This window comes from Scomber scombrus, chromosome 9 (assembly GCF_963691925.1).
Source record: "Scomber scombrus chromosome 9, fScoSco1.1, whole genome shotgun sequence".
NCBI classification, from domain to species: domain Eukaryota; kingdom Metazoa; phylum Chordata; class Actinopteri; order Scombriformes; family Scombridae; genus Scomber; species Scomber scombrus.
In genome coordinates, this window is record NC_084978.1 from 23,913,048 (window position 1) to 23,929,793 (window position 16,746).

Genomic DNA, 16,746 nt, shown 5'->3' on the forward strand with positions numbered 1-16,746 from the left:
CACAAATGATTCACAATATTTTACCCTGTCCAATCAAATCAGTCCCAGGCCTTTTCTAATGTAACACATCACCAGGAGAAGGGTCAGCCGTGATGTAAACCAGTAAAAACTGTTGGTCAAATCGATGGTGGTTGTTGTTTGCCTCCTAGCTGTTCAGCTGCTAAACACCCTGCATCTACAGAGTGAAGAGGGGGACACTGCAAAACCTTGGCATAGAATACATCATACTTTACATTATATCTATGACACAAAACGTAAATAGATTTATATATTCTTCTATGTTTAAATATATTTGTAGACTGTACACAAATCTTTAGAAAATGAGACGGCAAATGCTTTTACCTGATATTTTGAACAGCAATGGTAAAGAGGCCGATGAGACATAGACCCTGTGATGCAGCCAATGAGATATAGAGATATAGAAAGTGCATTCTTTGTAGTGAGTGACTCCTTTGAAAAGAACTCTCTAGTTCTTGCATTCACTGTTTAAGAAAAGAAAAGAGGGAAAAAAAATAGTTTTGCACCCACGCAAATACATACTCTCTGTCTTCCCTCCGCTACCTCTAGAAGCATATCACAGTGGTAGTGGAACGCAAACATTTACATCAGTATACACAGCAGTATACACATATACACAAGTCTTTGACGACTAGAGAGAGAGAAGAAACAAAGAAAAGGTAAGAAAAGAGAAGGAGTAGATGATGAGAAACAGACAGCGAGAGAGAGAGAAAATAAAGAGAGGGAGAGAGAAACTGAATGGTAGAATTGCACTCTATCAGAGGAGCCTCCTTCTGCAGATAAAATTGTGTTTTTTGAACAGTTCACAGTTTGAAGTAGTGTGCATCTAGCCAGCACAATTGGTTTCTCAATGCTTGTGACGGTTGTTTTCATTGGTTCCCAGAGGAACGGTTAAAACAGATAAACCAGCATTGATAGCTACCTTTCACAGTCTTACATTTAAGTCACTGTCCTCACTTTGCCCACACTGTCCCGTCAACTCAGCCTGGAATAACAGTGAGGTCCCTGTAAATCAATGAGATATGCAGTGAGAGAAAACAGAGAACGAGAGAAAGGGGGAGAACTGGTGGCTCTGGGTGCAAAGTTCATCAGTACAAAAAGTACAGTGCTGTGGTGAAAAGGATTCTCCTCTGTATTGCTGCTACATAGCTCCCCCTGCCCCCTAAAATCAACCAGAAAAATAGCAAAACCAAGAGGATACAAAGGAACGAACATGTTAAAAAGTCTCTGTTTTTTCCCATTTTGCTTGACAAGCGTGTGGAGTTTATGCTGAGTTCCATAGACAAAGGAAGATTAATGCTTTCTGTTCAAGCATGCAATAGGCACCCTGTGGGGTCCTCAGGATTATCAAAAGTTCATACACGCAGGTCTCAGACTGTTCCCTCTATGATATTTACACATTATACAATGTGTGTTCCTGTGTGTGTGTTTGTTTGTGAGGGTGCGTGCTCAGAGTCGTGATCAGGAGAAAGGACTTTGATGTAAAGCTGTGTGTGTGTATGTGTGTGCGTGTGTGTGTGTCTGTGCGTGGAAGTTCGCATGTATGCGAGTTCAGTCTTTGCTTCTCTTCTCTTCCTCACACGTGCGTCTCAATGAAGGAATGTGTGTGGGTCATGAGAGGTGCGGCCAGTGGGGAGAGGTCATCCTGGCCGTTGGTGCCGGGGCTGAGCTGGCAGATGTCTGAGTAGAGCTCGCTGTGCCACTGCTTCCACTCTCTGAAGGTCTGGGAGCACAGGCCAGGTTCCTCCAGGAGGGCACAGATTACTGACAGCTCCGACTCTTTGGCCTGAGGGAGCAAGGACACATTATGGAATCACCACATTGAATCTTGATACATATTTTTTCTTCTTAAAATCCCCAATTCTCTGCTTTGTTGGAGACAGAATCCTCTGTTTGCGCTACCTTCAAGGTGCTGCGGAGGGCTCGGACTCGGTGCAGCCTGTCATTTAGCAGGGGGTCTCTGGCTCTCTGAGTGAAACAACGCCGAAGCTCCTGCCTGCTACAGGGTTTTGGGTCTCCTAGGGCTGTCACGTTGGCTTGCTCCAGGGCCCGGTACAACTGCTCTAGCCCGTCCAACGTCTCCGGCTCACGGCCTTCCGACACTCTCCGCTCCCGTCCCTCAGACACCCTCCTCTCTCTGCTCTCAACTCTCAACTCCCGCAGGTCTAAGACAGCCAGGAGAGAAGCAGTAAGTCAGTCACTGGTATGACACCGTAAGGTTCATTTGGATGTACAACAAAAAATATAGTCGAACAATATGGCTCAATATCTCCTCCAAAAAAATAAACATCATTTTTGAGGTTCAAAGTTTATTCTTGAGCTGGAAACAGCAGTTGAGCAAAACAGTCTTACCACAAAGTCCATTCAGTAGATGTTTGGAACTTTACATTATATCACAGGATCTCCATCAGCATATGGAGTTTGCCTAGTGATTAATGTTCAAATGTACATATTTTCAGAGGTCTTGTAAGGGGACGTGATACAATACAAAAAACTAATTTTTTAATTTATATTGGCCCTTTATGCAGCCCTTCAGTTCAGCCTCTGTCTGAAACAGGCTGTTGTAGCTCCTGTTCCTTGAAAGTCCTCCTCCTGATGAGACCACTCTCTTCTGATTGGCCAGCTCCCAGAAACTGTCCCTCAGCAAACAATAACAACAGTAATGGGATTTCACTTCTTTTCTCTTTCTGTACTCAAAATTAACATTTATAATCTATATTTGTAGATGTTCACACCTGAATCGGTTACAAAATATATGCAACAAGGCTACCAAGACCTGGCCATTAGTGGGCTAGTGCCAACAATCTGATGTAATTATGAGGAGGAATACAGGTAATATTGCACCTCAAGTTGTGCACCTGTTTAATATAGACATCCAACATTGTAACTGTATATTTAAAAAGCAACAGAAAATCACAAAAAGCATAATATGTCCCCTTTGAGGACTTCTTGTCCAAGTTGTGATTCAAAAGACTGGACAACTTCTAATTTACTCAATGGACCCTCTAGTGAGATTGTTTCTGTCAACGTAATTGTTTAGCAGAGATAATTTTTTTCTTATTTCATACCTTTATCATCTCACGAGCGCTTAGATTGATCACACTACCCCCATGTTGAGAACTGCTGCTGATATAATTATAACCAAAATGCATTTTCGACAAATTTATTCTGTTTGTTTCCTCCACCGCAATATCTTGTGTACCACCTACACAGGTTAATGTTTCACCCTGGATCCCTATTGATGCAGTACATACAGTATGCTCTCAGATATGGTTAAGGAAATCACATTGAATGGCATAATGTTTTTGATATGTTCCTTAAAGGACCAGTGTGTAGGATTAAGTGGCACCTAATGGTGAAGTTGCTGATTGCACCCAACTGAATATCACCCCCACTCTCCTTTCAAATATGTAGAAGAACCGACAGCGGCCGCAAAACTTGTGAAAAATGTGCAAGACCCTCTATTTTGTCTATTCTGAGCTACTGTAGGAATAGACAGAACATTCTAAGGTAATGAAAACACCATTGTTTATTATATTGATTATTTTTTATTATTATTATGTATATTATATTCAATTTCTGCCAAGTCCATTCCATTGCACCTTTAATAGTCAATTCTCTGAAGGCAAGACAGACGTTTTATGCATGTCTTTTAAAGTGTCTGCTTCTTTTCTCAACTGTGTGTAATTTTCTTACCCTCCTCACCCTCGAGCATATCTGCAGCCTGCCCCTCCGCCTCCTCGTCTTCACTCCTCTCCTCCATATGAGCTGAGGTGTGTAACAGCTTTCCCGGCTTCGGGTCTCTGTTCCTGGGCAGACTCTGGCTGCGTTGCTTGTGTGAGCGTCGGTGTGTGTGGCTGTGTGAGTGTGGGCCTCGCTCTAGAGGGAAGGGCCCGTCCCGTTCCCTGTCCCTCTCTGCGGCGTGGTGTCTCCGTACGGGCAGCGTGGCCTGCCTACGTCTCTCCGGGGACATGCCCTGTCTGCCCATCCCTCCGTAAAGCCCCATGTCTCCGGCCATGCTCCCCATTAGGCCATAATCACTTTCCCCTGGCGCTGTCTGGAGGAAGTGCAGCCCCGCGCTGGTCAGAGGGGTTTCAATCAGGTCCTGCCAGGAGCGTCGTTCACGATGGGAAGAGCGGCAACCGGATGAGTGGGTACTGGTGCTCCCTGTGCCTGTGCCCATGCCCATGCCGTCTCCACGCTGGTCCTCGGCCGAGGAGTGGGAGTGTGTGGATTCGCTGGAGAAATGTCGTCCGTGCTTTGGCTCTGGGAAGGGGCTAGAAGAATTGACCTGGGGAGGGAGAGGGGACGTGGAAGAGACCATCTGTGGAGGGATGGGGGAAGTGGAGGCACTCATTGGTGGAGGGAGTGGGGATGGAGTGGAGCGCATGAGGCTCATGGAGCTGACTGAGCGGGGCAACTGGTCATAACTGTGAAGGAAGTTGGACTGAAGGGCCAAGGGTAAGTGTAGGGTGGACGCAGATGTTTAGTATGGAGAGGAGTGAGCAGGGACAGATAAACGTTGACAGAAAGGTGGGTGAGGGTGTGAGAACAGATACAAGGACAATGTGACCCGCAAAACAAGCAGGGTATAAAGAGAGGGAGGAGGTGTGCAAGGAAGGAGAGACAGAAAGAGAAGAAAGAAGGACAGGAAAGTACAAAAAATATAAGGAGACCGAAAGAGCAAAAAAGCAATGAGATGGCAGATGAGCAACTCCAGGAATGACCAGCATGACTGTTGAATGGCTAAGCTGGGAAAAATGGTGCCAGTACCATTGTACCTAACTGCACATCTCCAAACATCCTATGAGTAAAATCATGTATGTCAATGTTACATTACTGTGTCTTCCAGAGGAGAATGTGGATTGGTATTTGTCTCCTCCTAGAGGTCAAATTGTGAACACGTGCTGGCAGCAGAACACAGAGAAGTGATGGTCTTGGCTGCTTACCGAACTAGATAGTCTCACACTCTGATGTTTTATTAATGCTGAGAGCTCTGTGGTCTATGCAGCTCTGAAAACTGTGGGGCTTTTAGGAATCAAATATTCTATCAGAATGAAACCCTGCAAAGAAAATGTTGAGTGTGTGTTGTCTGTACTCACTGATGGTGTGCGGTGATAAGTATCGCAGAGAGATGAGGGTCCCTCCTGCTTGAGTGTCATCGAACCATCGACCTCGTCTTGATCACTCTCACTCCAGTAGTCTGATTTAAGATTTTTTTTTAAAACACACACAGACACACACACACACACACACACACACACACACACACACACACACACACACACACACACACACACACACACACACACACACACACGTACAAATGTACTCAATTCATTAATGAATTGATAAAGTACAGTGAGTAATTTTGAGCCATGCCAAGTCGTCTCACCTTCATCAGGGCGTGGCACTTTGTCATCTGGTGTGTAGCCAATAGCAGCCAACCCAAGCCGGTTCATCCACCTATGGGACGCAAGGAAAAGAAAAGGCATATGTGAGGGATTAGAAGTAAGAAGAGACAGACATCAGAAAACAGAAAATTAGAGAGAAAGGAGAGAAAAAGATGAGTTGTACTGGGTAAAGAGTAGGTGATGAATAAAAAAAACTTTCCCTCTGAATAATTCAAGTGGTGTCTCTTAACAGTTATCTGTCTAACTGACTCCATCCCCCTGATGAGGAGACAAAAGCAGCGAGTTAATTAGAGAGATGGATGCGGAAACAGCGAACTGACAATCTTCAGAGACTGAGATGGCGTTCTTTCTCTACAACCATCCACATTTCCTGTCCTCCTCCAATCCCTCTGTCTGTCTCCATTGCAGATTCAGGCTTGTCCCATGTCTCTCAGCAGACATCTAATAATAAGGTCGCTACTAAGAATAGAAGCCCAGTCTGTATACGAGGAACTTGGAACTCCTCATACTAGGAAGTGCATCCTACAGGAAGCAACTTCCACATTTGGATTACAACATTTTCTTATTTTAAACTATCCCCATGACAGACTGTGTAGCCTGTGTAGCCAAAGCCTCTGTGCCATCGACCTCCATTGTTAGCCAAAAACTATTAAAAACACATCAGTAAGCCACGTGTTTACACTGTGTCACATGTTCTTTCATTACAATGAACATGGGTTCTGTATTTTATTTTATTTTCACTCCACTACACATTCACTGTCTTTGGATCATACATATTCAATAGAGCTCTGGTTACCAACCTGGAGGTCGTGATTCCCTCTCTGGGTCACCAAAGAATGATGGGGGAGGAGGGAGGGGGTCACAAATCAAGAGGGGTTGATTTTAAAAGAAATTTGAGCATTTAATATATTTCTGTGAAGAAAACTTAACTAGATGTACTGGTTATTTTAAAACTGCATATATTGCATATATATACAGTATATATCTAGAAATATAAGTAAAGATAAATGTAAAAATCATTAGGAGGCTATTTAGATGTAAGCACTGTGAACTCATTAATGAGCTCAATGGTAAAACAGGAGTCCCTTAAGGAAAAAGGTTGGGAATCACTGCACCAGAACACTAAATGTGTATTCATGTGTCTGAATTACGTTTTTCCTAATTACTACAGTGCCCAGCTGTTTTAGGAAATGAAGTAGCCTTTTTATGTTTGTGAGCTGTTTTTAAAGTTTTAGCTTTGTGTAAGAACCAATGGGCTAAAGGCTAGCATACAGAAGTCAGACCGTATTAAGAGACAAACTAAGCAGGCATTCAGTCCAAATATGTTTCAGGTACCGGTGAGACATGAAATAAGATCCACAAAGTCCAGTAACAGATTTGTGAATTTAAATTCTCACGCAGGCCAACATCCGTCTGAATAAACATAAGAAGAAAAAAGTCGCAATCCGTGTTGGTTTTCATCTTCTCATGAGGATAATGTCTGCCTTCTCCTTGATCGTTTTACAGTAAGCGTCAATTATATCATGTCCTTCACTTCAACCTTCGATGCGGTTTCTGATGATCTGTTTGTCTGTAGAAGCTATTCTGTGCTCTTAGTCTACAGTACATGAATCTCTCCAGAAGCCTGGAAAATCCACATGTAAATACGGCAAGTATTTTGATACTTCTGCCAACACCAACCTATTCACACATAAACACAAGTGCACACAAAAATAGGTGCAACAGCGCTTTCACACATGCACCTCCAAACACGGTATGGAAGTCAAATATAGCTGGTTAATTATTCTCCCCCAATTATCTCCCCATGTCATTGAGGAGAAGTGTGAATAATTAGAGCTCATTAGATAGCACTCCTGCAACTATCACTACGGTATCTCTCTCTCACCCGAGCAAACACGTGACACACACACACACACACACACATTCACACACATACGCAGTTCTACATTTAACAACAGAGGGCCAGGTTCATGCCTTATTCATGGACAGTGTTGTGTTGGTGGGCCGTGCCTTGTGTAAACTTGGTTTACTTAGTTAAAATATTCATGAAAGAACACGTGATGTCCCCAGCATCTGACTTTTCCACATTAAGACACAAACACACTCAAGAGACTCCCAAAGACACGTATACACAAACACACACACACAAACACACACACACATACTCACCTATTCATTTCCTCAAGACAATCTGTGGCGAAGAAGAAGCTCTTGATTTTGGGATGACAGGCTTTGAAGGCACTGCAGCCAGTCAGAGAGAAGAAGACTGATTAGTGGTTTTGTGTACGCAAGGTAGTTTTGTGCGCATTCATGTTGTTCAGGTTAGAGCAAATGTGCTTGATTAATAATTTCGGCGACATGTGAGGGACACTCACAATTTCCGTCTGCACTCTATGGCTCGGTCTATTCTGAACTCAGGGAGGCTGATGAAGCCCTCAGCTTTCTCATCCTGCAGGCAGAGACAGATGGAGAGTGGTGGTACATCATCAACACAGAGAACAAAATGTCACGCATCCTGATATACCAATTTTATTTGGGATAGTAGTATTCTAGTCAAGCGTATGAAAGCAACATATGTTGTTTACATTGGCTGGGATAAACTCCTCAACACTTAACATAAGTAAGACGGATGAGATTTGACTGTATTAGCTGAGGAAGTGATTTGAAGAAACAGACTCTAACATTTACAGTTAATGTTTGAGTGATGGTAAATTGTATTTTTCATCATAATTTCGCAAATATTCCGATAATTCATGTCTTACAATGAGTTTTGTATTCAAAAGGCCTTCAATACATTTATTAGATCAGCTGGTAAGAATGCTGAAAGACATTCCCCAAATGTCAGTGTTTGTTTTTGCCATTTTCCTATAACAGTTATTCTTAAAATATTTAAAAATAATTAATGAATCAATAGAAATTCAATTTTCAGATGTTCCATCACAAGTTTGTGTTACTTCTCTCAAGCCTGTGTAAAGTGTCTTGTGTGTTTTGTAAGGATTATGGTTTTTGGTTATGTTTCATGGGATGTTAGTTGTAGATCAAGTTTTTCTATCTCTTCTTTTTGATAAATGTATATATTTTTCATTTTGCCTTCATTCAGACTGACTGACTGACTGACTGACAGCTAACATGGGAAGAGAGTGAAAAGGAGACACATGCAACGGCAGTTACATGGTCATTTTGATGTTATAATGTTTACATATAATATTTAAAAAATGTGTATTATTAATCTGTATCTAAAGAAAACTGAATGGAGATGCAGGGAGTTCAGCTCTGACAATGAAAGTCAGGACATACTGATATCTGAGTAGAGTGACTTACATTCTGGTTGGTGTACCAGTAGAGACAAGACTCTTTGAGGATGAACCAGTACTTCCTCCATTTCTGTGTAAAGTATCCTTTTGCATCCTTCTTCTTCCACAACCATCCCTCACAGTCACCGTGGCCCAAGTCCTTACAGGAGATTCTCCTTCGACTGGCACTAGTGAGGGAACCTGCGGTGAGACGAGAGAACCACTTCAACGTTGAACTCCTAAAGCATTTGGAACTGAACTATACAAAATTAAAATAATAAGTGTGGTCATGTATACAGCATTTCAGTGGTTAAGGCTCAATCCAATTGTATGGGCTTACTGCCTCATATAGTTTGAAGTGAGCTCTGTCTCCCTATCAATTCAGCAGGTAATCTGAACTTTCAAACCCCCACACATTTTTTGCACCTCTGCACATCTGAAGAATACTCCTAGTACTTTATCAGCAACAGTGATAAATTAGGAGAACCCAAAAAAAGGCAAACAATCGTTCATGACAAGGAAAATGAGGGAAAAAACACAGATGGTGCTGGCAAACAAATCTGTAAATGTTAATTTCCTATTTTGCAATTACAGTATTATTGCACCTGTGTGTGCACTGTGTTGTTTGCATCCCATGTATTATGCATCTGGACTTTTCATATACAGTACATAGGCAGCAAATGATGTCATCAATTATGTCTCAGCTCTTTTTCCTTTTGTCCTTTTACCATTTCATCCTCATACAGTCACACACTACAGTCAACATACCAGCCACAGCACCTACAGTCTGTCAGGGGCAAAGGTTTCCTCTGCTCTTCTACATTATTGTAACATGTTAGCAGTACTGTAAGGATTATACATCAGAGGATACAAAGAGAGAATGTGCGTGTACCTTTACTTCTCTTTTTGGGTTTCGTTCTTAGAGAGGTGTAATGGAAAGCCTAGAGAGGAAAGAAAGAGAGCAAGAGAAAAAAAAGATGTTAGCACATAAAAGAAAAAAAGTTATGAAAAAGACATGTTCAGGCAAACCTTCTGGGCAGATGTTAATACATTTCTTTTGTAGCATAATCTGACCCTTACAGGCACAGAGGGATCACAATATTGAAGCTGCAACAGCCAGGAAGTGACCTACAACCTGCAATGGAGAACGGAAGGCTGTCCACCACAGAAACTAAACCACAATCATATTAAGATGTTCTTAAATCAATATCTAAAAATGCTGAAATGCATCAAGAAAAGTTTCAGTACTTATTTTATAATTTCAGTTTTCCTCAAACTGTATTTAAAGGCAATGTTAATGAGGTTAACCCACTGTGGTCTAATTATATTCTGACTATGTAAAATAATTTAGTTTCAATGCTGTAGGAAAGCGAGGCTGTATAACTTTTTCTGGACAATGGCAGAACTGGCACAAAAAGCCATGATAAAGGCTAAAATGTAGGAGTTTACTTTATACTCTAGCAGCACAAGTAAGGAGCAAGAGTGTCATATGAAGTTATTCAGTTATGTCTCTTATTGCGATATCCATTTAAAGTTTTGTAACATTAACTAAAATCAGCTGCCATAAGCTGCTGGTCATAACAGACCAAGTAAGACTATAGCAGCACAACTCCTGAATGTGAATTAAACACGGATGCCTTCAATTTCTTATGAGTGTTATTGCTAATTTGTCTTTCAAATGTTAAACAGTCTCACTTTAGAATCAAATTTTATGTCAGCATGTTAACAAGCAGTCTATATTACTGTAATTAACACATGGCACAATGGCTAATGTATCCAGTGGAAGCTATTGTGGGTAGGCCTAGTGGCTATACAGTAGATGTTAACACTTACATAGCTGAATAAGCCTGCTGGCTATTTAACTAGGTAACAAAGACAAACAAATATCTGTTTATAGTCCACTGAGCTGACTCACTATATGCTACAACTCGTAGTGCTTTGGAGGAGACGCTAGGGCTAATGACTAACACAGCTTCCTGTGTCACAGTAACCTAAATATGGAAACCAATTTACCTCACCTGACTTTAATGTTTAATTTAATTATTGCAGTACTGAATGGATCTTATCTCAGCTATCTCTCCTCTTCTTGTCTGGCTGTGAGTTTAACTGTTATTTGGACACTATCAATCTCCAGGTAACAGCAGCGGATGCGGTTGCTAGGAGATTGTTGATGTAACTATGAGGCCTCTGTCGCCTCATTAAAATGGGGTTTTGAGCCACAGGATATTGTGTAAAAAGGAAGCAGATTAACAGTAAGAGCTAGGCTGTGTCTGAAATCACCCAAAATCACTCTCTATTTACTATAGTGCACTACATTTACCTGAATGTTGAATGTGTAAATATATCCACTATATAGTGCCCTCAAATATTCCACCATAGAACAATCCCACAATGCTCCACATTTTAAAGATGTGAAAACTATGTTGCACGGCTCTACAGCTGATGTTAATTTGCCTTTATTACTATTATTACTTAGTTAGTGTCTGAAATCTAATTTTCTGCTCACTATTGAGTGAACTGTTTAGTGTTTATTATATAGGGACTAGTGAATGAGTGAATAAGGGAGTGATTCCGGACACAGCCCTAGTGTGCGTAGATTAATCGGGGAAAAAAAGAAGAAGAAGGAGAAGAAAAATCCAGCTGACTCACTCTCTGCTCCCCTACCTTCCTCATGGAGGCCGCTCCTGAGCTTCCTGAGCCTGAGTACCTGCAGGAGGACAGACAGGATTGACTGTGACCACAGACGACTCTTACAAGTCCTTCCATCAATTCCAAGCAGGTGGCCAAACCACAAACAACCACAAACACAAACCCACCTGTCTGTTGTGTCTGCTCGCAGTGTGTCCGAACCCCGCTGATGGACAGAGAAAAGAAAGGACTTCATTAAAGAGCTTCTAAAAACCCTCCACACAGACAGACACACACAGACACACACACACACACACACACAATTAATTATAGTAATTATCGTCTATGTGCTGTTTTGTGGTTTTTGCCTGTGCTGTGTATAGCATATGCACAGTTTTACATGATGGGTAATGTGCATACATACTGTCATACATACTGTACATCTGAACATGCCTGAACTTACCACCAACTAAAAGTCAATACAGTAAACAAACTACTAAAAGACTGTAATAACATGAGAGACGACTGAAAAAAAGAACACAAGCCTTCTTACCTGAAAGGATAACATATAGTTAGCAGTGATGTCACTTTAATGTTCTTTCTTTTTCAATCATTTCATCTATTTAAAGATACTATCCTATATTTCATTAAAAGTTAACCTGTTAAGATGAAAAGCACAAGATAGAATACAATGGAGCTGATGGGTACCGTTTTAAAACTATACTTTTGAAATGACTTTGGACTTCAGCTGCTAGATGTATTTGATTAGCACTGGTTAGCAGTTCCCCCTGCTTCCATTTATTTTGCTAAACTAGGCCACAGCTAACAAAGTAAGTAAGTAAAAGCAAATGTTGCACCAAATCTTAAATATTTCTTTTTTTAGAGAAGAGTCTTCTAAAAAGCATCTTAATTTTAAAGATGACCTGACAAAGAAGCATCTTGTCATAATAGTTAGCAAGAGGGGCCTTTTAGGCATCGGCCCAGAAGCCCACTGTGCTACTGTTATGTAGCGCTGTGTATTGTTACTAGCATACATTTTACTAAATCTCAATGTCCATTGGGAATTCATGTAACATGTTATTTGCCCAAAATGTAGGTGTATTGTTACACTAATGGTGAGGAACATACAGAGAGGATGAGAGAGAGGAAACAAGCAGGTCATTAAGGTTAGCATATGCTTGTTAGCGCAGGATAGTATACTTCATGTGCCACTGAATAGATATGAGTCACCACCATGAGAAACACACAGTTGAGAGGGTTAGAGAGGGCTGGTGTGAGCTAAGCTGTTACAGCGCTGTGTGTTTGTTTGTGTGTGTGTGTGTGTGTGTGTGTGCATCGTGTTTTAAGCACAGTCTGTCAGTCGCGCTTGTAATTGGACTGGCTGATGCTGAGTCACACACGTACTCACAGGGATACGTGTTTGTGTGTGTGTGTGTGTGTGTGTGTGTGTGTGTGTGTGTGTGTGTGTGTGTATGTGTGTCAGTGTCTGTGTGTTTGTCCAGAATAAACTCCTATTTAGAATCAGGCGTGTCTGAGGAGATGGGGATATTAGGATGAGTTAGGATGAGTCGTGAGATGGTTACCATGCATACAAATGCACTCCTCTGTGCTAGTGTGTGTGTGTGTGTGTGTGTATGTGTGTTGTATACCTGTGGGTGTGTGTGTGTGTGCACACGCACGTACTCGTTTGTGCACGAGAGAAAATCACAACAAGAACGTTACAGAGGGGCGTGTTTGAAAGTGTCACTGTCATTGTCATAATCCATGAAGCTGGCAGCTATGCAGTAACACTGATCATCCTCACTCTCCTTGGTCTCTTCTACAAACAACAATGTGTGTGAATCTGTAAAACACCGTGACCTATCCTGCAATCACAGACAGTTCCCCTTTGTGAGTAAGGACACAGACAGAATCTGTGAGATGAAGGAAGACGTGTAAGTGAGTGTAAGATGTATAGTAACTGTTTCAATTTGCTAAAGAAAACAATCAGGATGAAAGTCATCAAGAGGGTTTTGGTGACACTAATTAAAAGCAATAAATCTACTTATAATGAGATTAAGAAAGATAAAAATTCACGAGGAATTATTTTCAGTTCACTCTTTGATCAGTTAAATGACAACGGTCTGTGAATGAAGACTTTTCATCTTCACGTTTTTTACTAAAGGTGTACAGTAAGACTGTTTTAAATTTTTTTCCATTTTTCTCATCCTTGCAATTGCAAAAGATAAACCTTGTTGACTAATCAGTTCAGTTATTATTTATTGTTGCCACCTGTGTCTGTCAGATATTAAGTATTCTCAAGAGAGGCTCTGTCCAAATTGTTTGTGCACATGGAATGATATTTTCTATACAAGTCACGGTTTGTAAACGCCTCAGTTGCCAGTTGCAGTTACAAGTATATCCTATTTTTGGTTCTCAATATATCCCATGAAAACACGGTCCCTCAATACTATATAAGTTATCATTTGTTTCTTTTCTGTAAGGTTCATTATTTGGTTTAAAATGAGGAGATTTATGGCTGCATGTAAACAGGGTAATGGAACAACATCATGAAACCCAAAGCAAATATAAAATAAAATGTCTCTCTTTTGGTCTGCTTTTTCTTAAAGAAGACTACAGGACATGCAGATATGTACGCTGTACCAGACAAAGAAACAATTTAATTTCCTTTGGACTTTAAGGCATAATTTTAAAAAATTGGCACCTGGAAGAGAATGATTTATGCTGTTTATGAGTTGTCTACATCATTAATATTTTTAAATACAGTAAAATTGGCAAGTTGATTTTCAGTTATTGATTAAGAGACACATCAATAAGTCAAGGTATCCACTTATGTGTTATTTGTTATTTCAGCTTAAACAAATTAACTTTACATCATACAGTTTTGTTATACTGTTTAGTTCCAAACATTCATCTATACATAAATCAGATAAAGTATATTGGGGTTTAAGATACATTTTTGAAATATTTTTCCATACATCTGGGCTTTTGCAGGCCTGTGATAGAGTAGCTAAGGCAGGCTTTACTGATAATGATGACTTGATACTTGATTAATAACAACCAGCATTGCAAAACCCCGGAGCAGATGAGTAGTAATGCAATTTTCTTTTACTGTGCACTTGATTGATTGATTATTCGTTGACTGCTGTTGGAAAGACAAATTACCCCTTGGGGACAACTTACAGATGAGTAACATATAAAAATTGTTTAAAAAATTGATTTAAAAGATTGTGTTCATACAGGCAAAGCATCGGGTGGCTGGTCTAGGCGCAGTGTGGAGGACAGCATAGAGGGGCTGATGGGAAAGCTAGGGCTGCTGGGATTGCGGCTCTTGCGCCGAGAGCGTCTGGTGGAATCCCGCCGGCTTTCCCTCCCCGGACCCTCGGGCTCCTCCTCGATCACCAGGATCTTGTCGTCGCTGAGGTAACGCAGCAGGGAGTTGTCTGAATCTGTGGGGAGGAGGGGTGGACGGATGGAGCAGTTAGATGATGGACAGGCTCAACAGAACGCACAACAGAGGGAGGAAATCCACAGACGTGGTGGAGATAGCGTACAGTCGAGGAGAACCCCAGAGTATAAACTGATGAGGATGAATAGACCCTCATAGATAAAAAACCCAATAGAAAGGGATAAAACTGCCTCAAAGCTGTAGTATCTGATAGGGATCTACAGCTGGGGACATACAGAAAATCTGTTTGCAATGATTATGCTGATTTGGAGAGAACTACTGCTAAATCCTGTCAGTCACACAAAGTTTTCTTCTGCTTCAGCTCCAGACAGAAAAAGCTTCCCACTTAATTTGTTTATTATCCATATACTTAAATGTGAAAAACTAAAAAGTGACTGAGAGAAAGAGAAGGAGAGAAAGAAAGAAAGGCAGACCCCGACAGTAGTATTGTGCTTTAATGTTATTCATAGACTTTCTGATGGTAGATTGGAGGATCCTCGGTTGAATACAGATTGAGGCTCGCTGCAAAACGGTTGAGCTGGTTAGAATTGGTGACATAGAAACACCCTCATTTCCAGAGCAGCTGTATAAATGCAATTTCCTTGCATTTATGTTTATTTGTCACTCTGTCAGATACATACCTGGCAGATATGTATCCTTTACACAATCACACCACCATGGATAACCAGAGGATGAGCTGAAATGTGTTAAGCTGAGTATGGAGGAAAGCACGGCACCAGCCCAACCCACTTGTTTTAAGTGTGTGAGGGCCTGTGTTTGTGTGTACTTGTGTGTGTGTGTACCTCGGCTCCCTCTCTTGCCCATGCTTGGTTCCTTGGCCTCGGCCATCCAGTTATATTCGGGAGGCATGGAAACAGGTCTGAGGTCACCTGGAACGACCAATCAGCAATCAGAGAGTCGGCTAGGGGGGGTGGGGGTGGGTGGGGTGACGGTGACGGTGACCGAGACAGCTGGACGTGTGGACAGGTGAGAGGGAGGGAAGGTGTGTGCAGGCAAGGGGGAAGGTACGGGAGGCACTCAAGGGACTGCTGTGACATGCAAGGCGAGGGTCACTTGGCTGCAATTTCAGGTTCAAGCTATAGTATTTCCTTTTTACTTTATCATTCAGTCTGATGTTGTGTTGATGTTTGCTGCTTTCTGTTTGGTAGTGTGAGTTAACTTGTCCAACTTGCAGAAGAAGGCACTAATAGCAGTGTAACACTTATCAATTTTGTTAAAAAAAAATAGGCTATTTGGATTTACCAGTTATTTCTCTAAGTCAACTCACTACATTCATCCTTGTTGGATCACTGTTTTTTTGGGTCATTTTGGTGCGTTCCAGTTGTACTCTGAAGCTGGAGTTTCTGAGTTCCCAGCCTGAAATGTCTACTAGAACGCCCCCTGAAGTCAGATCTCCAACTTGGAAAGTTGGACGTACCCCACCAGCCCTGACCTCAAAATCTAAGTTGGTAGCCCTGTGCATTAACAGTGTGAAAGATGTAGTAACATCACTTCACAGCACTGTCCAACTTCTATCTGTGGACATGTTACTTGACCTCTATCCCCTTTTTGTACAAGTACAATAAAACGTATGTAAAATACAAGATTTAACTAACGAGGTGTGATGTTGGCTAGTTGGCAGTCTTTATTAAGCCTGTGTTTACGTAAAATTTCCTGCTATTGATTATTACATTTGAATCATTTTCTAAACTAACCAGAATACTTTGCAGGTACCTGATTTGCCCTGCTGGTAATCCAGTCTGTTCGAAAATGTGTTAATTGTTGCAGTCAAGGGACCCTCGCCTTTCACGTATAGTGACCCCTTCAGAGTCTCTCATGAAGTTACAGAATGTGTTAACTGTCTTGGAAGGAAGGGGGTGGGGTGGGGGTGGGGGTGGGAGGATCGCACAGGTGGTGGGGCAGACAAGGAGCTGAAGACAGTGTT

At 41.5% G+C, this 16,746-nt stretch overlaps 1 protein-coding gene across 1 annotated transcript in view; it reads right to left on the reverse strand.

The window, feature by feature from the left end:
* Positions 1-1,594: 1,594 nt before the first annotated feature.
* si:ch211-26b3.4 (connector enhancer of kinase suppressor of ras 2) overlaps positions 1,595-16,746 on the reverse strand; it is a 63,873-nt gene continuing 48,721 nt past the window's right edge. Inside the window, exons 12-24 of the mRNA XM_062425413.1 lie at positions 15,605-15,691; positions 14,594-14,802; positions 11,542-11,579; positions 11,390-11,432; positions 9,618-9,666; positions 8,754-8,926; positions 7,808-7,881; positions 7,602-7,673; positions 5,414-5,484; positions 5,121-5,221; positions 3,715-4,465; positions 1,921-2,183; positions 1,595-1,804 (exon numbers count right to left, since the gene is read on the reverse strand). Coding sequence (XP_062281397.1) covers positions 1,595-1,804; positions 1,921-2,183; positions 3,715-4,465; positions 5,121-5,221; positions 5,414-5,484; positions 7,602-7,673; positions 7,808-7,881; positions 8,754-8,926; positions 9,618-9,666; positions 11,390-11,432; positions 11,542-11,579; positions 14,594-14,802; positions 15,605-15,691 — 2,141 coding nt within the window. The remainder of the gene's footprint in view (positions 1,805-1,920; positions 2,184-3,714; positions 4,466-5,120; positions 5,222-5,413; positions 5,485-7,601; positions 7,674-7,807; positions 7,882-8,753; positions 8,927-9,617; positions 9,667-11,389; positions 11,433-11,541; positions 11,580-14,593; positions 14,803-15,604; positions 15,692-16,746) is intronic.